The following is a 23,774-nucleotide window of genomic DNA, read 5'->3' as shown; positions in this document are numbered from 1 at the left end:
CCCTGTAAATCTTCAAATTGTCCGCGTACAACAATTTTCCTGATTTTAGTCGGAAGCAGAGGTCGTTGATGAAGAGAATGAATATCAGCGGTCCTAACACGCTACCCTGCGACACGCCCGACGTGATTGAGATAACGCGGGAACGCGTGCCGTTGATACTGACGAACGCCTTACGCTGCGTTAGATAGGACTGCAACCATAGAGCTATCCAATTTGAAAAACCTAGGTGTCTAAGCTTTGCAATAGCGAGATCATGCGGGACTTTGTCAAATGCTTTGGAAAAGTCGAAGTAGATGGCGTCTACCTGGTGCTTATTTTCGATTTCGGACGAGAGAAAGTTTGTGAACGTCATGAGATTTGTCGTAGTTGTATGGGCGGACAATCAACCGACGGAACCAGACTAGGGGAAAATACGGGAAATCTGGATCTCAATTAAGTTTGCACGACCGCGTACTCTTACAACGTGTTTTTATTGAAACGATTTCAGCTCAACTACAAGTGTCAAAGTATAGTGTTGTTTCTCTCAGGGGTGGATTCGCGTATGCGCCTAGCGTAACATTCAGTAAGGGCGCAACACTCCTCCTCGCGAATTCAATTCTGTCTCTCCTCGTCCTTGATCGGCACAGCTGCCAACCCCATCGCCGTTGCGAACTTCTTGACCTTGGTTGACCCAAGCGGCTTGGTCAAGATATCCGCAATCATGCTTTCTGATGCACAATACTGCAACTCGATGTCACCAGACGCACAGCTGCTCCTGGTATAATGGAATCGCGTGTCTATGTGCTTAGACTTCTTTTTCTGCTGGTCCAACGCGACGAAATCCAGGCAACTCATATTGTCTTCAAAAATGATTGTTGGTCGCCGTTGAATCTCGTTCAGTTCCTCCAGTAGACGACGTAACCAAACTGCCTCTTGTGTAGCTTCAGAGAGGGCCACATATTCGGCCTCCATGGTCGACATGGCCACGCAGCTCTGCTTCCGGCTAGCCCAAGTCACTGTTGCTCCTCCTAGATTGAACAGGTACCCGGTACACGACTTACGATCACTGCCATCACCTGCCCAGTCGGCGTCGGAGTATGCTGTCAACACTAGATCACAAGCTCTCCTCCCTAAGGTCAGTCCGAAGTCAACCGTGCCGACTAAGTAGCGTACAACACGTTTCGCTTCGGTCCAGTCGGTCACCGAAGGGCAACTAACTTTCCGGCTCAGGATTCCAACTGCCGCAGCTACATCGGGGCGGCTGTTAACGGACAGGTATAGCAGGCAACCAATCAACTTGTGGTATTCTTCATTGTTCTCCAATTTCGGGCTGTTCTCAGTAACCTTGAAGTAACCTGGGTCCATCGGATACTTTGATCCCCTAGCGTTCTCCAATCCAAACCGTGTCACTACTCTTCTGATATAAGCACTTTGCGAAATCACGAAGAAACCATCTTCGTTCTTCCGCACACGAATGCCTAAGAAACTTCTGACATCTCCTAGCCGTGTAATCTTCAGTCGTTCTTGCAGGGCTTTCTCGACCTCGCCAATATCCTCCTCCTGTGCGCAGACCAGTAGCAAATCATCCACGTAAATCAGAAAATACATCCAGCCATTCTTCGCATCACGCTTCCGGTACAGGCACGAGTCGGAACTGCACTGTTCGAATCCAAACTCCTTCAAAATATCCGTCAGCGTCTTGTGCCACACTCTTGCGGCTTGCTTTAAGCCGTAAATGCTTCGCTTTAATCTGCATACTTTCTTCTCATTCCCTGGCGCTGCATAACCCGGCGGCTGCCGCATAAATACTAGCTCGTCTAGTTTCCCGTACAGGTACGCCGATTTTATATCCAGGTGTTTCACGAACATCCGTCGATGCCCCGCGACAGTCAGTAACACTCGAAAAGTTGAGCACATCGCAACTGGTGCAAATATCTCCTCAAAATCGGACCCAAATCGCTGGCTGCATCCTTGCGCCAGGAGTCTGGCCTTCATTCGCTCGACCTTTCCATCCGCGTCCAATTTCCTCTTGTACACCCACTTGCTACCGACAATGTTGCTAGCAGGCGGTGGGTCTACAAGCTCCCATGTATCGTTGGACACTAGCGACTCGTACTCAGCATCCATGGCTGCTATCCACTCATCTTTCTCCGCACAACTTACCGCTTGCTCGTACGAAGTCGGCTCGTCGTCCACCGTTGCCATACCAACGAAATAGTCCTCGAACCTTGCTGGCAATACTCCTCTCGTGGAGCGACGTGGATATTCACGCTGAATTCCATCTCCCGGAACAGGGACGTTCTCTTCTCCGTAATACAGTTCCTCAGCTGATTCATACCCAATCATGTCTTCTTCTTCTTCAGGTTCAGCCGCAGGTGCCGCCTCACGTGGCGTTACGGGAACTGGCATTGGTTCCAAATCCACGGTCGATTCGGTTACTTCCAACTTCTGCTCCGGATCACGTTCGCTGTCCATTCGCCAGTCCTCCAGGAACTTCACGTCTCGGCTGATCGTGATCCGTCCTGATACCGTATCCAATAGTCGATAAGCCTTGTGTTCGTTGGAGTATCCTACAAACACCAACTTACGTGCTTTGGGTTCCATCTTCTTGCGCGTCTCGGCTGGAATGTGCACCCAGGCGTCACAGCCGAAAATCCGAAAGTGCTCATACGATGGGAGTCTTCCGTACCACTTCTCATAGGGACTCATTCCTATGGATCTTGATGTGACTCGGTTCTGTATGTAGGTGGCGGTTAGGATCGCCTCTCCCCAATACGTTTGGTCCAGTTTCGCCTCCAACAGCATGCAGAGAGCCATCTCTTTCAGGTATCGATTGCGCCTCTCTACTACGCCATTCTGCTGTGGCGAGTAGGGCGCGCTGAACTGGCTCACTATGCCTTCCGCCCTCAAGTAATCCTGCAAATCCTTGCTGATAAACTCACCTCCGCCATCGGACTGCAGCACCTTGGGAGTCTTACCACACTGCGTCCGACAGAAGCTGATGAAATCCTTGATTTTCGCTGCGGCCTCCGATTTCTTCCTCAGAAGGTATACGAATGCCATTCGTGTGTAGTCATCAACCAAGCAAAGGAAGTACTGGTTTCCACTCGGCGTTCGTTTCATCGGGCCACTGAGATCGGCATGTACGATGTCCAACTTCTCCTTCGAACCTCTATCCACGCTCTTTGGGAACGGTGCTCGTGCCATCTTTCCCTCCAGGCAACACTGACACACGGTGCGCACACCGCAATCCACAAGCTTCATACCGTCGGCTTGCCGGTTTGCGTGAATTGCTCGAACCACATCCGGATCTCGATGTCCTAGGCGACGGTGCCACGTATGTAGGCATTCCGACGTGTGTGACGTCTGGACACTAAGCATCGCTTGCTCCGGAACACACAAACGATACAGGCTTCCATGCCGTTCGCCTACCGCACACACCTCCCCATTACGCATCCGAATCTCGCATCGATTCTCCAGAAACACAACTTCAAAATTCTTCTTGGCAAGAATACTCACCGACACCAATCCACTGGTAAGTTTCGGGACATACAATACCTCGCTCAGCTCGATGTCGATCGGTTTGCCACTATCGGTCATGCCACGGCCGGTTCCAGCCACGTCAGCTCGCTCACCATCAGCTAACATCACGCTCGTTCCACCAGTTTTCTCCAGCACGGTGAAAAACTTACGATTTCCCGTCATATGCCGAGAAGCACCACTATCGATGAACCAGCTCGATTGGTCAGCCTGTCCCACCATCCAAGCCAGTGGTCCCTCGGAAAGTGCTTGCGCTTGCTTGGCTTTCGGCTCATCCGGCTTCTTTTTCGTCGGCTTTACTGCTGACTCGACAGCTGCAGCATTCGGGCAATCTCTCTTCAGGTGCCCCGTTTGTTTACATTGGAAGCAAGAACGTGTCTCTGTTTGCTTACTTCCACTACCAGTAGCTTTGCCTCCACCGCGTCGACGACGATGATCCACTCGCAGCGCATGTCCACTGCTCGAAGTAGTACCACCGCTACGCTCCCGGCGTTTTTCTGCCTCCGCTAATAACTTCGACTTGACTAGTTGAAGCGTCAACTCTTCCCGTGGCCGCTGTTCCAATGCCGTCGCCAGATAGTCATACGTGTCCGGCAGGGAACACAACAACATTGCCACTTGTAGCTTCTCCGGGATTGCATCGCCGACGTCTGCGATCCGCTGCACCAAATCCGAAAACGCTTGCAAATGCTGCTCCATATCGTCCTGTTCCTTCAATTCCAGGTGCGTTAGCTTCTTCAGCAGATATACCTCCGACCCCTTGTCGTGGTAGTTTTTCAGGGCATCCCAAGCAGCCTTCGCCGTCGCACAATTTCGCACCAAACTTGTTTGGTCGTCTTCCACGCAGAGCCCAATCGTCGCCCGAGCTTTTGCATCCGCTTTCGTCCACGCCTCCGTTACTGGGTCCACTGGAGCTTCGGAGATAACGTGCCACGTCTCCTCTCGGATAAGCAGCATCTCCATCTTAAACTTCCACGACTGATAGTTGTGGTTGTTTAACTTCTGCATTGCAAACCTCTGCGAATCCGCCATTTTGCTGCTTGCAGGAACTCACCAGCCGATGCACGATGCCACGAACAATCGACCGAAAAACGAACCGTTCCGTAACTTTTTCTTGCGAACGAACCGATTTTAAAATCGCGAACTAGCCTGGGCCCATAACCTATGGGCGGACAATCAACCGACGGAACCAGACTAGGGGAAAATACGGGAAATCTGGATCTCAATTAAGTTTGCACGACCGCGTACTCTTACAACGTGTTTTTATTGAAACGATTTCAGCTCAACTACAAGTGTCAAAGTATAGTGTTGTTTCTCTCAGGGGTGGATTCGCGTATGCGCCTAGCGTAACATTCAGTAAGGGCGCAACAAGTTGAACGCTTTTTGACGAATCCGTGTTGAAATTCTGATATCAGAGGTTGACATGCAGTGTACAAAACGCTATGGATTGATTCTTCAAAGACTTTCCCCAGGTAGCATAAAATGGAGATTCCTCGATAGTTTTCAACTGCACGAGTAGAACCTGCTTTGAAGATCGGAGTGATGGAGGCTGTTTTCCAGAGCATCGGAAAAGTGCTGTCATGGAGCGATCGATTGAAAATTATCGTCAGCAGAATTTGAAGAGAATCAGCGCACTCCTTGAGAAACAACGGAGGAAGATTATCTGTCCCTGGTCCCTTTGTGATGTCTAGTGAATATGTTAGTGAATATGTTAGTCAACACTGAAAAAATTCTACAAGCTCGATCAATGTGTTTCACACGTGAATTTTCACTAATTGTAAAACACATCAAACGCTATCGGCAATCCAAATTCAAATGTAAAACACGTTAATTAACAAATTATCGAAAACGTTGCTGTAGGATATATTAGCGATAGCGTGATTTTCCGATTCCAGGCACCCATTACGGGCACCCGGATCTCCCAAAAATAACACGTTACTTAACATGTCACGCGTGAATGGCAAATGTGAGTCCTTGTTATGATTGGCAAAGTTCTACTAGTGATGGATATCACCGTTGTAAAACACGATCAAATCATGTAAAAAAGTATTTGCTATCGAGCCAAAGTCAACCCTTAAGTGAATCATAGATTTTACACGTCATTTCACCTTCCCAATCGACATGACAGATTCACGTTGAAAAGAACATGGATCGAACGTGTGGAATATTTTAAGTGCATGACCTACTAAACAACTTTGTCGAAGCCCGCATCTTTCAAGGTAGTCAGGATCAAGAGATATCTGTGAAATATAAAATTACATGCTCACTAGCGCCAACTGGTGGCAGAATTCCGAAACAAGCGACCTATCACATGTTAGTCCTTGACCTTCTGAACAACTTTGCCGAAGACACCATCTTGCTAAAATATCTAGATCCTGAGATATTTGTGTTCGAGATGTTGCATTGCGAAATGTCCACTTCATCGGTTCCCCCGGGGCACAATCCGATGGCCACTGGAAGGTGAGGATGTTTTCAAAGCTTCATTTGTCCACTGCACAGTGGGACGGATTGGGGTTTTAGGAGGAAAGATGGAACTCACGCCTTCAATTGCGATTTCACGTAAAAATGATGTTCTACTAAGTTGTTTCTATTTTAAAAACAATTTTTTTGGTCGGAACGAAAATTAGGGTGGCCCTTTGTAAAAAAAGATAACCATCAAAACTTTTTTATTTTAAGGAATATTGATATTGTTTGTTCTACAAAGTTTAAGATCGGAAAATGTTAAGCTGATTTGACAAAAAAAAGTTTTTTCCTAGCTCAAAAATTGACCGTTTTAGGGCATTTTTCGCTATTGATGTAGGGTGGCCCTTCAAAAATAGGTTTTTGTGCTTTATTTTTTTATTTTAGATTTCTCATCAAAATTGTTTTGCTTTATCTTTGAAGCCGACTGTGACGCATATTTTGAGGCCTGTACAATTTTGTCGTTGAATAGTTATTAACATTTTTCATGAAAAACAGAAGTTTTTTCACATGTAAATGTAGTTAGGGCAAAAAAAAGATTTTTTTTTGCATGACAATAATTATCTTTCGGCTGTAAATCTGAATATGAAACTAACCTGTTCCATATTGTTATATAAGTACTTCCGAATAGAGTCAAAGGAGTTCAGCAATATAAATAAGGAGAAAAGTCATTTGAAAATATCTTCTAAATTGAATTTCCTGGCATGGCTTCTTCCAAACTTCCGAATACTTCTGTTTTGGGAATTGCCAGGCTTTTGGGAAACATTCAGATTGAAAGTAACGAATGCTTAATTGCCGCAAATCCGTTTACAAGTAATTTGTCCACCGTAGGAGATATATCGTATCTGAAACAATATATTACTAGATTATGATTATGACGCTGACTTTCAAGCCTAGATTAAGGAGAATAACTATATACATTATTTGATCATGTTTAGATATTTTGGTAAATTAGGGCTATAATTCAGAAAAAGCCATGCCTAAAAATTGAACTCAATAGTAAATTTTGGAATTCATTTAAAAATATGTTATTCACGGTTATTAACATATGAACCACTCATATCATTAGCAAACAGATCCGCCGAAGAATAATACGTTTTTATTCACATTTTTAAGCTGACAAACACTATCGTCATGTCAACACAATTCTTTTTGTTTTCCCAACTAAACAAACTTATAAAAAATGTTTTTTTTTTGTTATTAAAAAGTCTTTAACCTAAAAATTGTATCAATATTCTTTTTTTTTCATCGCGTCACCACTGGAACAGATCATACTTCTCAGGTTATTGTTATTAAGAGCACTTCCACTGATATCAACTGATAGCTTTCTTCACCATATTTGTCATTTTTCGTATATCGTATGTATTAGTATCGATGATACTTTATGTCCAAGGAATTAAATTAAATTTTCATTACGAAAAAAATTTTGTATCTTTGTTTCCATTAGCTATATCTTTTATGTTTCCGTTTCAATTAGTTCTAAAAATGATGGGAAGACAGTTTTGTTGAGAAACTTAAAATAATAAAAATTAAACACAAAAACCAATTTTTGATGGGCCACCCTACATCAATAGTGAAAAATGCTATACGACGGTCAATTTTTGAGCTAGGAAAAAACTTTTTTGTCAAATCAGCTTAAAATTTTCCGATCTTCAACTTTGTAGAACAAACTGTATTAATATTTCTTAAAATAAAAAAGTTTTGATGGTTATCTTTTTTAACAAAGGGCCACCCTAATTTTGGCTCCGACCAAAAAATTGTTTTTATAATAGAAACAACTTTGTAGAATATCATTTTTACGTAAAATCGCATTTGAAGGCGTGAGTTCCATCTTTCCTCCTAAAACCCCAATCCGTCCCACTGTGCACTGACCATTTGGTAGCGTTGAACTGAAGAAATTTGCCGAAGACATCAATGCTCTATCTTGCCTAGCTCTAAATTGACAAAATTGCTCCGCGTGTACCAGTACACGATGCGACCGCTGGTGTAACTTTTTTTTGAGCGACTGACGGAAGTTTAATGATCTTTATATGCCCTAATATTGATCTGAAAACATTTATAAAGCTTTTTTTAAAATCGATTACGAACCGTTTTAGGACACCAGTAAATGTATCGATTAAACATTATGATAGACAAACAGTTTTTGATGACTACCTGTATGTTAGAATATTCTTACAAATAAGTAAGTTACAACAGATGAAAATAGTTTTGTTTGGCACAAATTGATGAGTCCTAAACTAGAGACATTATCTCAGATAAAATTTAAATTATATGCTTTGGTAGAATTTTCATCCGGGCTTAAAATTGAGACAATCTTGGCATTTTTCTATTTTCAGTGAAATATGACAACTTAACAACATATCCTTATTTTACTTCAAAATTTAGTATTGTAATGCCCCTTGCTTCAACAATGCAGAACAATATCAAATTTCGTTTAGCAATGACCACGAATTTGTTCTAGTTACTCCTCTGTGCAACAAACCAATTCATAACAACTTCAAAACTGAACCAGTAACACTGAAATGCGAATTGCTCATTCCGGTACCAATATGGGATTGAATGGCAAATCCACCGCTGTGGTAGAGATTGAAATTTCAATGAAAGTAATATTTGTTACTACCTAGTTAAGGTCGAACGATACCCCTCGAATGGGGGTAAGCGAGGATAGGTTGTAGGCTTATCAGCGATTGAATGTTACAAACACACGTAGGCGTCAGCTAGGGATGACGAAAGAGGGGAAATCTTGGTCTATTGATGGGGAACCCCCTAACGATCAACCTGCGACGACACCAACAGAACAAAACAAGAATAACTCCTCTCCACCCTTTGAGCAGCCTTCCGTGGAGGAAAGTCGGAAAATTCACAAACAGATCAACCGTCGTTAGTAGGTGGAATGCCACGGTGCCCATTCAGAACCCGACACGCAGTTAGTTGGTTCGAAATTACACACCAAGCTTGTTATGAATAAAATCAGCATAAATTAAATGAGCATGTCCTGCGGTTAGAATCCGTTGCCACTCTGCACTATGAGCTAGAAAGCAAAATTTCGCGACAAAAGTCCAAAAAACTGTTTTTGATAAATGGTATAATTCAGTTTCCTAATGTCTGCTGATTGATACCTTTGAAATCGTGGGGATAGAAGCCGTCCATTCTAACAGCCATGTTAGGATTCCGTCATGTTTCACCTTGAGAGTTTGAAGAATAATTTGTAATTGTTTAAATATGCTGCAGGAATCTGTATAGGGTGCAGAGCTACTTGGGCACTTCCATGATTCATTTTGGCATTGGGGGTTTTCCTCGGCCGAATTGCAATAAGAAACGTTTCAATACGATGCATATTGTGGCCAAATATGAGCTTTGTAGCTTTCAAAAAAAACCACTGCCGAAGTGAATCAAAAGTGCCAAGAATAGGATCCGACTCCCTATGTGCACGGGGAATGGAGGCCACACGGCGACTGGTGACTTAAAGGTACTTTGAAATGCTTGAAAGATATCTTTGAAAATGGTATAAGTATTTCCCGAGCAGGTGGAAAAAGCTGACTAAGATCATATCTTGTTGTTCTAAAATAATTACTGACGATCATAATCAGCTATTGGTTTGTTGGAGATAAGAGATAAAAGATCAAAAATAATATCAAAAATTAATATGGAGAAGTATTGAACAATATCTCATTAAGATATTATAAGATCAAAACAATATCTGGCAAACTCTTAATTGACCAACATATCAATATCAAAATATGATCTGACAGATGGCGAAGAATAAAAAAAATCAAAAAGTCGGCGTTTAGAATCGAACCCTCGACCTTAGGATCTATACACTGGGATACTAGCCATTCCGCTATGCCTATCAGGTAGAAGATGAAGGAAATAAGAGCATCAGGTTCTTCGCTTTCTGAGAGTACATTTTGCTCCTAGAGGTTGTTCTTACGTCTCACTGTTCAGTCCGGCCATTTTGTGTTTCGTGTCATGTCAAGGAGCTAATTTTGATCTTGTTTACATATTTTCAGATGTCGCTGAGATTTATAAAATTTTCGAACACCTTTTCAATATCATATTGAGATATGCGATCTAAATTTGTTCGTTTCGAGATGTGATTTTGATTTTTCCGTCTGCCCGGGTTGCTAGTATGAAACACAAGCGAATTTCGATGAATAATACCACAATTAACATTTTTTCCTTTAAAATACATTATCGTCACAATGATTTACAATGCTATACAAAACTCATCTTAATCACTCTAAATACAACTTTTTCATGTGTATTTGGGTTTGTATTCCCGACTAGAGGCACATTCAATACCTATATAGTTAAAAGTGAATTTGTTTAGTGTGATCTAATTACCATACCTTCAAAGGATTTTTATCCACTGGAACTTCAACTCACTTTACTACTCCTATTTCAATGTTACTCTTTCTTGTTTTTATCGATATTAATATTTAATAAATGGTGTCTGCTACCAGAGGGCTCTGTAGAGCTCTTAGGTGCGGGGGTAGTAGGTGAGCCATTAAAAAAAAAATGGTATTTGAAAATATTCTTTTTTTCTAGGCTTACGATTATTGTTTTTTTTATGTTTTCATCCAGATCATTTCAATCAACTTGAGTTTTTGACTTACAAAGCTTGTTTGGGAAGTATGAAATAAAAGTCTATTGGGTTTGTTAGACCATCCAAACGATAACAAAATGTTATTATCCTAATTTAATTATTGCCTAATAGACAATTGAAAATTGACTTGCTGTGACATAAGCCTAATTTTAAATTGCTTGTTTTATAAAAAAACATATTTTTTTCTGTCGATTACTCCAAATATAAAGTTTTGTTTGTATTTTCATATAATTGATCAAAAAACTCGTAACTGAATGTGTTATCCCGTATATCAGACAGTATTATACTTTTGATACTTTGTATAAAACATTGTAACCAGATTTGATATGTTTTCGATAGGTTTACAACATATTTTGTTATATTTACGTTACAATTCATACAATTTTTTGTTATGTTTTAGTTATTTTAACAACAGCCTATATCAAGTTTGTAACAACCTATGTTCGATAAAATGTTTATGTCATTATATAATTTTCTTATGTACCCTTAGTCGGGTTACCTTACGGCTGACTTTTGTTCAATATGAAAGCGTATGGAATTTAGTCACAAAATTTTGGTTTCAGATCCACAGTGCTCAGTGTTAGCAGCGACAAGAAAGGATACGGAGAGGACGGATGACGACGACGACACGGGATCATAGATGCTATGGAAGGGGCAAATCGGCACACGATAGACAATGATGATTATTGTTTTCCAACCCAGGAGGATATTTGGTTCAAATTTGAATACATCGTATACATTAACTTTGCCAGCGAAATGGATACGCAGTGAGATTGCCGGACGTGATTGTTCGTTATTGATATTCTGTTTGTGCACTCGAAACGATAAGGTGGATTGTTTGGAGGAACAAATTATTAATCGATTCCTGTTGTCGAAGGTAATTATCATCTCATAATTGGTAAACATTTCGATCACCATATGCAAGTGAATGGTTCGGTGAGTCGTTAAAGTTTATTATTTGATAGAAAAAACATACCATATGCTTTGGCAAAAGTAGGTGTCATTTTTGCAAGCTCAAGAAAAGTTGAGAGATGCCCTAAACTTTTATACCTTCAATGCCAGTACCATTTTTTCGCCAACCCAGATTATCTAGCGTTTTTCGACACATATGGTTATGCAGGAGATGGAGTGAAACTATGTGTTGGGCACTGAAGAACATTAATAGCTTGGATAATAACTATGTGCTCACTCATTCTGCAGCGATTATGATCTAGAGTGCGATGTCGCAAAACTTCTGTTGGTTGTTATCAAAGTGCTAGCTTGCAAGTGATATTGATAGTTTTAGTACATCAGCTATCAGCTGATATGACTGATAGCAACTAGAATAGATAGAGAATTATCTGATTATTGAAGAACCTTTGGAAGAATGCGAATAGTGTGATGGTGCTAGCGATTTCTGAACGTACGATTACTCTTGATATAATCTATCAATGCATTGTTGAATCTCTTGACGATTTTCAGAGAAATTCACACAGTACACTCTTTATAGTTTTTGGCTAATTCTAAATTGCCGTAGAAATCTCCTAAAAACTTTTGCGATTAGCCGGCTTACTTCGGTACAAAGAAAAACAACACTACAAAAATTCACAGAATTTTTACTGTTCATCTGTTTGTTATCTAGGAATAGATAAGAAAATTGGAATAACCTCACTGATTGTAAAAGCAGACAGTTTTTTGTTGTCAAATTTGTTTAATGAAATTGATTCAAAAAGGATATAAATGTAAAGGAAAAATATGTTTTTCAATATGACTGATAACAAAAGGGATCCAATGAATGATCCCAAAGACAGGATTGGTAAGACTGGTTCTTTTTAGAGATTTATAAGTGGTTCCTTCACCACCGCTTAGACCTTAAACCTGGTTTTATCATGGTTTACGGCCTAAGCGAAAGTGATGAAATCGTAACTTAGTCTCTATTTTAATGCAAGTCTTTAAAAAGTATATTTTTTAATGGAAGGTTAAAGTATCTATTTTAACCAAAATGGTCTCTAAGTTCTCTGTTTTGCTTGCATTGAATCATGGTGCAAAATTGTACAAGCTCCAAAGAAACCTTTGAATGATCAGTTTCAACAGGCTCTTCAAGAATTTTGTCTTGGATTCCCCGAGGATTTTAATTAATATACTTTCATGGTTTTCTACAGGAATCTCTCCATAAATTCTTCTACAGATTTCTCTACCAACTCTCCCAGAAATTCTTCCAACGATTTTTTGAAGGATGTTTAGAAGAATAGCTCCATAATTTGCTCCAAGAAATCCTTGAGAACTCCGAAGCTTCTACCTCTAGTAATTTCCTCAGGTATTGGTTTGATTTTTTTTCAAATTTCCTAGAATTTCCTCCAGATATTTTTTCACAAATCCTTCAAACAAATTCTCCAGTTGCTACTCTAGGAGATCTTCCAAAGATTTCTAAAGATTTTCTTCCAAGAAAATCCACAAAACTTTTTCCCGGAGTTTTTGAAAAAAAAGGGGTTAACTTTTTTTTTTCTTGGAAACAAGCAAGAATTCCTCCGCCTGTTCATGTTTCATCCATGTTTACTCCCAGAAATCCAAAATTCCTTGGGGGTTGCTTCGAAAAAATCTGCTTTTTCCAAGGAATTTCTTCTTTGTGGGCTTCGTGGCCGTGCGGTTAGTGTTACCAAGCATTTAGCCGCATCGTGTCAAGGAGTGTGGGTTCGATTCCCGCTTCAGTCCGGAAAACTTTTCGTCGGGAAAGTATTTCGACTATACCACTGGGCGTTGCATGCTAGGTCGTTGTCTAATGTGGTGCTTCCTTCAAAGGGCAAATCGTCCACTGGAAGCATTAACGTGTCGGTGTCTAGATTTCCAAGAAATCATTCAAAAATTCTCAAAAAAATACCGTTTTGATTCATACTACGGACACTTAAGGCCTTAATGAAGTATGACTCATCATAGAGCATACAAAATAAATCATTCTGTATGATTTCTCAACGGAGATGAACCAGCCATAGGGCTGAAAATCTCCTTAATAAAGATAATAATAATAATGATTTCTCAGCGTTATCGAGCGTCGGAAAACCTTAACTTTCGAATGGTGCTTAAAGAATACGCTTCCACAACTTGATTAATTTAAAATTAATCGAAATGTGTGGCCTTTTCATGATTCTTATTCCGGACGCTTCCCCACTTTTGCCTCATATTCCGGACACTTTGATTCGTATTCCGGACAGCTCATGGAAATCATTAATAGAAAAGCCAACTCATCAATTGAAGTCGTCAAGCCACTAAAGAGACATCTAAGACAGTTGGACATTATAAGTTTGCATAAATTTTCATGGAAAAAGCTTATTAAAACGAGCCTCGAAAGTGAGAACATTTGAACAGTAAAAATTGAAACATTTTATGTGAAATGTTTCCCATAAAAAGTACCGTTTTGATTCATATTACGGACACTTAAGCACTCAGGGAAATATAATCCAGCATAGAGCATACAAAATAAATCATTCTGTATGATTCCTTAGCGCTATCGAGCGTCGGAAGCCCTTTACTTTCGAACGGTGGGTGAAGAATACGCTTCCGCAACTTCAATAACACTGTTCGACAAAAAAAGTCGATCTGAATGCACAGAGACCGGACAACCCGGGCTTGAAAGTATAAAAATAAACAAAAATAATGGCGTTTTCAGAATGTTCGTGTCTGCCCCATATAATGTTTAAAACGTTAAGTCCAATATGAAGAGTTGTAATAAGATTTGCAGGAAGCCCTCCCCCTTATTTTGACCCCCCCCCCCCCCATTTTTAAAGTATCGCAAATGATGGAATATTTGATATACAGGGGGTTGTCAAACTGGGACAGGCAAAAATTGGGCCAACTTTGGAATGCTGTAACTTTGACAAAAATTGAACGATTTCAATTCTTTAAGAAGTAATGGACGGGTCAACTAATCTAGTTTTGAGGTGAATCCACGGAGATAAACTATGACCACCGGATACCGGTGATAATCCGGATTTCCGGAAGCATGTCTTATGCTGTAAAATTATGACATGTTTTTAGCAAAGGTCTCGGCTAAAAATTCAAAATTTTACTACACATGAAGATAGAAGACCAAATTCTGAAGCGATTGGTGCGCCAAGTATTAAGATCGATCCAGAAACAACCAAGATATGGCCATTTCCCCGGAATCGGTGCCGGTAGTGGATCCGAATTGGAATCAAACAATTTATTCACTCAAAATATGTCGCGCAATATTGTTTTCTCCCTAGCTTATCATAAAATACCCTATTATAAGTTGAAAATGAGTCTTGTACAGATTTGGCCACTCATGGCGCCGCCCAGTGCCCCGGGGGAACCTTGCATAGGGGACATTTCGATTTTGACACCAAAGCATATCATGCGACGGCTCATTCTTCATGTCTTATCGTAAATAGGGCAACTGTAGACTCAAAATGGATAGTTGACTACAGTGACTACTTCCGGGACCACCGGATGTTCCAGAGGGCACCTGTAATTAGGGACAATTGATATTGAACTCCAATACATATCGTGCGACAGTTAATTTTTCATGTCTCGTGCTAAATAGGGCTATTGTAGACCTTAAGTGGATATTTGACTACAGTGGCCACTTTTGTGACCACCGGATATCCCTGAGGGAGGCTGTGATGTCCCCAATGACAGATTCCTCCGGGAAATTCCGGTGGTCTTAAAAGTGGCCACTGTAGTCAAATATCCACTTAAGGTCTACAATAGCCCTATTTAGCACGAGATATAAAAAATGAACCGTCGCACGATATGTATTGGAGTTCAATTTCAATTTTCCCTAATTACAGGTTTTCTCTGGAACATCCGGTGGTCTCAAAAGTGGCCACAATATTTAAATATACACATTGAGTCTACAGTTGCCCTATTTACGACAAGACATGAAGAACGAACTGTCGCATGATATGTTTTGGTGTAAAAATCGAAATGTCCCCAATGATAGGTTCCTTATAGGGAACTATAGGAGATCCCCAAAGTGGCCATTCTAGTTAAATATCCATTTTCGGTCTAAAGTTGATCTATTCATGACTAGACATGAAGAATGAGCCGTTGCACGATGAGTATTGGAGCTCAATTCCAATTGTCCCCAATCATAGGTTCCCTAGGAGACACCCGGTGCTCCCAAAAGTGGCCAATTCAAATAAATTCCCATTTTGAGTCTACAGTTACTTTATTTACGACAAGGCATGAAGAAAGAGCCGTCGCATGATATGTTTTGGTGTAAGAACAGAAATGTCCCCAATGACAGGTTCCTCCGGGAAATTCCGGTGGTCCCAAAAGTGGCCACTGTAGTCAATTATCCATTTTAGGTCTACATTAGCCCTATTTAGCACGAGACATGAAAAATGAACCGTCGCACGATATGTATTGGAGTTCAATTTCAATTGTCCCTAATTACAGGTTCCCTCGGGGACATCCGGTGGTCCCGGAAGTAGTCACTGTAATCAACTATCCGTTTTGAGTCTACAGTTGCTCTATTTACGACAAGACATGAAGAATGAGCCGTCGCATGATATGCTTTGGTGTCGAAATCGAAATGTCACCTATGCAAGGTTCCCCCGGGGCACTTGGCGGCGCCATGAGTGGCCAAATCTGTACAAGACTCTTTCTCAATTTATAATAGGGTATTTTATGATAAGCTAGGGAGAAAACAATATTGCGCGACATATTTTGAGTGAATAAATTGTTTGATCCCAATTCGGATCCACTACCGGCACCGATTCCGGGGAAATGGCCATATCTTGGTTGTTTCTGGATCGATCTTAATACTTGGCGCACCAATCGCTTCAGAATTTGATCTTCTATCTTCATGTGTAGTAAAATTTTGAATTTTTAGCCGAGACCTTTGCTAAAAACATGTCATAATTTTACAGCATAAGACATGCTTCCGGAAATCCGGATTATCACCGGTATCCGGTGGTCATAGTTCATCTCCGTGGATGCACCTCAAAACTAGATTAGTTGACCCGCCCATTACTTCTTAAAGAATTGAAATCGGTCAATTTTTGTCAAAGTTACAGCATTCCAAAGTTGGCCCAATTTTTGCCTGTCCCAGTTATTTTGACAACCCCCTGTATATCAAATATTCCATCATTTGCAATACTTTAAAATGGGGAGGGTGCAAAAAAAGGGGGGAGGGCTTCCTGCAAATCTTATTACAACTCTTCATATTGGACTTAACGTTTAAAACATTATATGGTACATGAATTCCGCTGTCCTGAATATAAAACACTGTGTCGGTTTATTGATCAGATTAGATTTTTAAATAAAAATTGCAAAAAGTTCAAGTATATTTTTAAAATAACCTGGGGCAGACACGAACATTCTGAAAACGCCATTACTTTTGTTTATTTTTATACTGTCAAGCCCGGGTTTTCCGATCTCTGTGCATTCAGATCGACTTTTTTTTTTCGAACAGTGTAATTTTAAATAAATCAAAATGTGTGGCCTTTTCATGATTCTTATTCCGGACGCTGCCTCACTTTTGCCTCATATTCCGGACACTTTGAATCGAATTCCAGACAGCTCATGATAATCATTAATGGAACAGCCATTAATAATTTCAGGCAAAAATCGTTACAATCTTCTATTGCCACGATTAATGCGTTATATGTTTAGGTTAAGTTAGGTTAAGTATATTAAAAACGTTTTTTTTTCTCTTATAAGCAGGTGAAAACAACTCACCTGTAAAAAAACTTAACTGCTACGGCAAATGAAATGTAATATGTTGTTAACAAAATGTTAATTAAATCTTAAATTTGTTTTACCAAATTAGGATGATAGTGTTGTCAAATAACACAGAACACCTAGATATAAGAAATGAATGTAATGTTTGGAATGATACTAATAAAAAAAAAAAAAAAAAATTAATGGAACAGTCAAATCATCAATCGAAATCGTTAAACCACCAAAGAGACATCTAAGGTAGTTGGGCATTATAAATTTTCAAAGATATTTATGGAAAAAGTTTACTAAAACGAGCCTTGAAATTGAGAACTTTTGAACAGCAAAAATTGAAACATTTCGCGTGAAATGTTTCCCATACAAAGTAGAGTGTCCGGAATTTGAAGCTGTCCGTTATATGAATCAAAACGGTAGAGTGTCCGGAATTTGAAGCTGTTCGTAATATGATTCAAAACGGTACTCAAGCAACCTTCAAAAGTTTATTTAAGTTTTCACACCAGTTAATCCTATAGCATTTTTTTTAAATAATTCTTCCGTTCATTCCTTTCAAACCCTGCGGGTACTATCCCGATTCGATTTATTTTTTCTTGTAAAACTTCCTCAAGAGGTCAGTCACCTTATACAAGTTTATTTTTTAGAAAAATATTCTTAACATTTCCCTGAAGACATTCCTGGAAGAGTTCTTAGAAATAACTTTCAAGACTTACCTAAGAAACTCTAAAAGATTTTCTGGAGGAATTTCTGTAGAAATCTCGAGAGGAATCTCTGGAGCAATTGCTAAAGGTATCTTTAGAGAAATATCTAGTTGAAACAGATGCGTCCCACTCTCAGATTGGGCACCACTTCTAGTACTTGTGGTCCCTTGGTACCACAAAAGGTACCCAAGTTGAAATCTTATGTTAATACTGGAAGACAATTTTATAGGAAACTTCTTGAAATTTCTGGAGAATACGTTTTAACTTGGAAGATATGTCAGGGAATGGATAAAATCTTGGAGCAATTAGGACTTGAAAAAGACAAAGAATTTGTGGAGGGATTCATATGATTTCTGAAATAATCTTTTGATAAATTTAATATCTGTGGTGCTCCTTGGGAGCATCCAGGTTGAAATCTTAAGGTGTCCTAAACAAAATTCGTGGAAACATTTTCTTCTTCCAGTGGCGTCTCGTCCTAAGGTGCACTACACAGGGGTTCTAAGGTCCTAAGCTACACAGTCAAAGATTTCAAACTTACAAATTAAAAATATTTATTATGATTCTCAATACTTGTAACATTCATAATGTGCAGTTGCTTGAAAATGTTATTTGCCTAATTGGTGCTTCGCCCTCAGTGAACAAAGCCAGTCTCCATCGTTTGATTCTCCCTCCCATGGGCTCGCTCAACCAGCGAGCGAAAACAGCAAAGCAAGCAAGACAAACTGCCATGCGTCTCCATCGTATTGTAGAGAATGTCCACCAGTGATGGAAAGTGGCGAACGCTTCATCTGAACTCGAACAAAAACAAAACCAAACGCTCCCGAGCGTCAGAGCGCTGGCTTACTCGCATCTGTCGACTCCCGAGTAACTGAAGCAAAAAGTGATTCGCGAACGTGTTCGGAGCTGCTCAGAGTCATATTGTGCTTTTGGGAAAAAAGCTGCTTGCCCTCTGAGATTTATGGTTTTCAAGGGCTTTTGACTACAAACTAGTAGTTTACTATCGATATGATGGTTATACAATTAATTTGTCTGTCAAAACCATAATAAATCACACCTTGCTCTGTTACTCGCGAGTAAACGCTCGCGAGCTTGTTGCTACTTTTTTTGACATGTTCTCCCGAGCAGACGGGTGCGGGCTTACTCACACCTAGCCAGATCCCGAGTCTGTGATGTTTGTTATGCGTTGGTATACACTCGTGAGCTGCTTCGTGATGCGAACTTTTCCAGCACTGATGTCCACTTCAGGCTCTTGTGCACGAAAATAGCGTGTATGGACACTAGTGTGGGACAAAATTTAGATTTTCGCTCCAGTCCACTTTTTGGATTGCATTTAGGTCCCATAACAACTGTGCAAAATTTCAGCTCGATCGGAGAAACTATATTTTAGCGCCAGCTGTTCAAAGTTTGTATGGGATTTACTATGGGAAAACTTACATTTACAAAGAAAAATCGCTAGATGTCGCCCATTGTCCTCTATAAAAATTCTGAACATAGACCTCGATAGGTATTTTTACGATGAAGAATATTGTCGAAGACCGCGAAACAATCCGACACTTGTGAAAAAAGTTGTTCAATGAAAACCCATTGGCAAGGCGACGTTCATTAACACGTAAAGGAATAACAATAATAACAAAATCGGGCAAAATTTCCGAATAGTCTATGCTTAACAACTTTTTGCACAAGCATCGGATTGGTTTGCGGTCTTCGGCAATGTTGTTCATTCTAGAAATATCTATTGAGATCTGAGTTCAGAATTTTTATAGAGGACAATGGGCGATCTCTGGCGATTTTTCTTTGAAAATGTCCGTTTTCCCATAGTAAATCCCATGCAAACTTTGAACGGCTGGCGCTAAAATATAGTTTCTCCGATCGAGCTGATATTTTGCACAGTTGTTATGGGACCTAAATGCAATCCAAAAAGTGGACTGGAGCGAGAATCTAAATTTTTCATATAACCGTGTCCCAGGCTAATGGACACAGCAGGAATGTGCAATTCTCGATTACTTTTTCAAATCGACGTAAGTAACTTTCATACGTTTTTGAGAAAATTAATTCAGAAGAATCACAACCTGTCTTCTAAAACTGTTTTAAAATGAATCACCTTTTTAACATTTTTTCGCAGTGTACACCACTTAAATTTTGCATAAAATCAGCTCGCGTACAACAACTACGTAGTTTCTATTATTTTCCAAAAAAAAATAATTATACAAAATGATAAGCCGTTTCATCAAGTTACTTTCGACGTTTTTCTACCAGTGTAAAATCGGCTCAAGTAGTGTTTTGTTTTGATTCGTGGTTAAGTCACTTTGTCTCTCCATACAGCGGAGCGGCGAAAGTAGTGGTTAGGTTGCGAAAGTTGAAAATCTTACTTTCGTCGTTTTGTAAATCCGGAAATTAAACGTTCTAAAAGTGTAAAGTTGAGTTGGTACAGAGCGAAACGTGTAGAATTCCGCCTGCTTAACACGTAGGATCGATAAAGTAAGTTTGTATACTTTTTTGACTTGAGTCTGTATGAATAAGTTTTCGAGAATTGTAGACCAACAGTGGCGTTATATAGATAAAATCTGGTTCACTCCACTTTTTGCACCCGAAAGAGAAATTGCCCATGGCGCGGTTTGCGGGAATTGAGCAAGCGCGCGCAACTGGCGTCACGACGTCTGCTGTCGGAAGAGAAAGCGTCAACGCTTTCCATTGCCTTTAGCGGTGATGAAGGCCATCATAAAGCGAGTCGAGGTTTTATTAAAAATTTTAGTTTCAAGTTGCACGTCTCTCTGGCCTGCATCGTATAAGACGTCATCCAAAATGCTTAAAACTGACAACAGGAGATTAAAACGAAGAAAATAAAACGTTAAATGAGCAACAAATATAATAACTACGAATCACTTGAAGATTGAATTCTAGTATTGGAAATCTCATAAAAAAGTGGATCAGATTTTTACTGAAATACATTTTGAATCTCAATTGCAAAATTCGTATTCATAACTAATTTTAACGGTTTGTGCAAATCAGTGCACAGGTAATCAAATTCCTCACGGGACGCCTCTGTCTTCTTCATTTCCTCAACGCAACTCATCTGAAAACCGACCAAAATGTTATTTAAATCCTTTTGAAATATAGTTACTTACAATTCCCAGCCTAGGTTTCCAAAGGATTAAAGTTTTTCTTAGCTTCACTGCGCACAACATTAAAAAAAAAATTGCCAACGCTTTTCCTACCCATGGTTTTGAACGTGGACGCGCCTCTGTGAACAATTCTAGACAAAAATCAATGCAACCTTCTCTCGTCACGATAATTGTTTGAAATATTTAATTAGATTACCTGGTGTTCAAATAAAATGAGATTTTTTTCAGTCATACAGTATTTTTTGTTTTTTTTTTAACAGGTGCAGTATTTTTAATTAGAAACATAATTTATATTTTTCAATAAAACGTCAAAAAGAAAAAAAGAAGCCCTGATCAACTTAGTGGCGACGCTCTCACAAGTGCTCTGGACGGCACTGACGTCAATCTACTGCAACAAATGAAATAAAATATGTAATTAAACAATATTTTTGAAGTGTAAAACGTTCCTAACGATTGTTAGGCATATATAAAAAATGAATGTAATGCTTGGAATGATACTAATATAGAAATAGAAGATCAACTATTCCTATTTGTGTTGAAAATTTTCTAAAAAATGTTAATTTTAACTCCAGTTATATAAAATTTTGATTTTAGACATGATTTTGAACTCGGGATGATTGATCCTCTATGGCGCGACCGGTATATTCTGTGGAAGAATAGCAAAATCTTGCAACCTGATGAAGAACCAGTCAACAACGAAGAGAACGTCTCGGAATATGACTTCTTCCACATTGCTATCGCACCAGGTACCCGGTTATAAAAATAACCTCATACCTGTTATGTAATTCAAACTTTTTTTCTCAGTTCTTAGGTTCTCCCAACTCTTTGGAGTCTTCCCACTCAACAGCGTTATGAATCGTCTTCCGGGGAATATGCTGTACAAGTCGGTCAGCTTCGCCACAGCCCTCAGCATGATGGCCATTTTCGGTGGATACGCCGTGTCAGTTCTAAGCCTGAAACGCCTTGCTAGGACCGGACTAGACGCCATAAACATGGCGGAGCCATTTTTCTTCGCAGTGTGTGCCACGAGTGCAGTTCTTTTTTGGGCCCTGGCCAAGGAATGGCAGTTCGTAGTAACGGTATGGTCCGAAACCGAACGAGTGTTTCTGCGTAAACCATTTCGAGGCAAAGCTCTAAGAAGTAGCATTCGCCGGACAGCCTTCGTGGTTCTAACGCTTGCTCTAGGTATTTGAAGCTTCTAACGTTAGGTACAATGAATTACATTCCATTATTTTTTTACAGCTGAACATATCTTTTCTGTGGCAAACAACATTGCCAATTTGCGAAGAGAGGTTCACCATTGTAACTGGACCATATCAAGCCCTGTTAAATACTTTTGTCTGAAAACATTTAGTTCTGCATTTGATAGTATTCCTTACAATCTCCCAGTAGCAATCTATAATGAGGTTAGTACAGTGAACTAATTTACGCAATTTCTATTTACGTTAATTTTATTTACGTTATTACTGTACTTAGCTTATATTTTTTCTTCACCTTCTGTTTTCAGTACGTAGTCGTCGCCATGACATTCGCGTGGAACTTCGTAGATCTGTTCATTGTCCTGGTCAGTATTGGTCTGACCACTCGATTCACTCAACTCAACATCCGCATATCGGAGCGAATCCAAAGTCGGAAAGGCACTACCGAGGATTTCTGGGAACAGATACGCATACAATACGTGTCACTCTGCGATTTGGTTGTTTTGCTGAACCGATCGATCAATCGCCTGGTGTTTGTGTCCTATGCCAACGATCTGTACTTTATCTGTCTGCAAATAATGCATGCCACCTTGGAGCAACCGTTTCTGATCAACCGAGTGTACTTCTTCTATTCCTTCAGCTTTCTTCTGCTGCGAACGTTTCTCATGTTTTGGTATAGCTCTCAGGTTCAAGATGCTAGCCACCAGCCGTGCAGATTGATTTTACGGGTTCCGAACCACGAGTATTGCGATGAGCTTCAACGGGTACAGATGTATTCAAGAAGGGGGGTTAGTCTCACTGGAATGGGAGTTTTTCTAGTTTCGCGAAGGATATTTTTAACGGTAAGGGCTATAAACTGAAAATATACATTTTTATGTATGAGAGTATTATTTGTCGCTTTCAGATTGCCGGAACGATCATTACGTATGAATTAGTACTACTATCATTTCGTAAACGAATTATGGATGAACCAGATGATAACAACGACGTTTCATGTAAGCCGTTACATTTGGACTAAGATGCAAATATTATAATCAAGTATCGCAATGAGAAACAAATTCAACAAAGTGATTTTTATCCCGATGCTCATTTACATAAAAATTCAAATTCTAAAAAAATGACGTTTCTTTTTTTGTATTTTCAACCTCTTATGTATGTAGAATTCGTGAGCGTTGGTAACCATTTTTGGACACTGTCTTGGAAAAAATACATCCTAGAAGGTTCATTCCCTGATTAGGATTCCTTTCGAATGCAGGCTTATTCAAAGGATAAAATGTATAATGTATAAAATTATATCTGAGCATTCGATAGTTCGACGAGGAATGTAGACAGATTCTGGAGGAGAATGCAGCGCGAGCGGTCATGCTGCAGCAATGGACCCCCCCAGAACGTGTAATATTATAGACGGAAACGACAAAAGCATACCCGCCTCTTGCGGGAAAAAAAGTCTCCTGGAGGAGACGGAGTATAAGGAGATGGAACAGCTGTACCGGTC

At 40.0% G+C, this 23,774-nt stretch overlaps 1 protein-coding gene across 1 annotated transcript; it reads left to right on the top strand.

Moving 5' to 3' along the window:
• Positions 1-11,163: 11,163 nt before the first annotated feature.
• LOC5563656 (gustatory receptor for sugar taste 61a) lies at positions 11,164-23,397 on the top strand. Its single transcript, XM_001647831.3, has 6 exons — positions 11,164-11,462; positions 21,675-21,826; positions 21,885-22,265; positions 22,323-22,486; positions 22,588-23,121; positions 23,184-23,397. The coding sequence occupies exons 2-6, from the start codon at positions 21,694-21,696 to the stop codon at positions 23,295-23,297; spliced, it is 1,326 nt and encodes a 441-aa protein (XP_001647881.2). The 5' UTR covers positions 11,164-11,462; positions 21,675-21,693; the 3' UTR covers positions 23,298-23,397.
• Positions 23,398-23,774: the final 377 nt, after the last annotated feature.

This window comes from Aedes aegypti, chromosome 3, assembly GCF_002204515.2.
Source record: "Aedes aegypti strain LVP_AGWG chromosome 3, AaegL5.0 Primary Assembly, whole genome shotgun sequence".
Classification (NCBI taxonomy): Eukaryota; Metazoa; Arthropoda; class Insecta; order Diptera; family Culicidae; genus Aedes; species Aedes aegypti.
Note: the sequence above shows the minus strand (reverse complement) of the source record. Positions and strands in the feature narration are given on the sequence as shown.

Bases quoted from the DNA above. Each gene is read 5' to 3' on its own strand.
- LOC5563656 (XM_001647831.3), top strand. From the start codon at position 21,694: ATGATTGATCCTCTATGGCGCGACCGGTATATTCTGTGGAAGAATAGC. The intron at 22,266-22,322 runs GTATTTGAAGCT...ATTTTTTTACAG, and splicing joins GGTTCTAACGCTTGCTCTAG to CTGAACATATCTTTTCTGTG. The intron at 23,122-23,183 runs GTAAGGGCTATA...TGTCGCTTTCAG, and splicing joins CGCGAAGGATATTTTTAACG to ATTGCCGGAACGATCATTAC.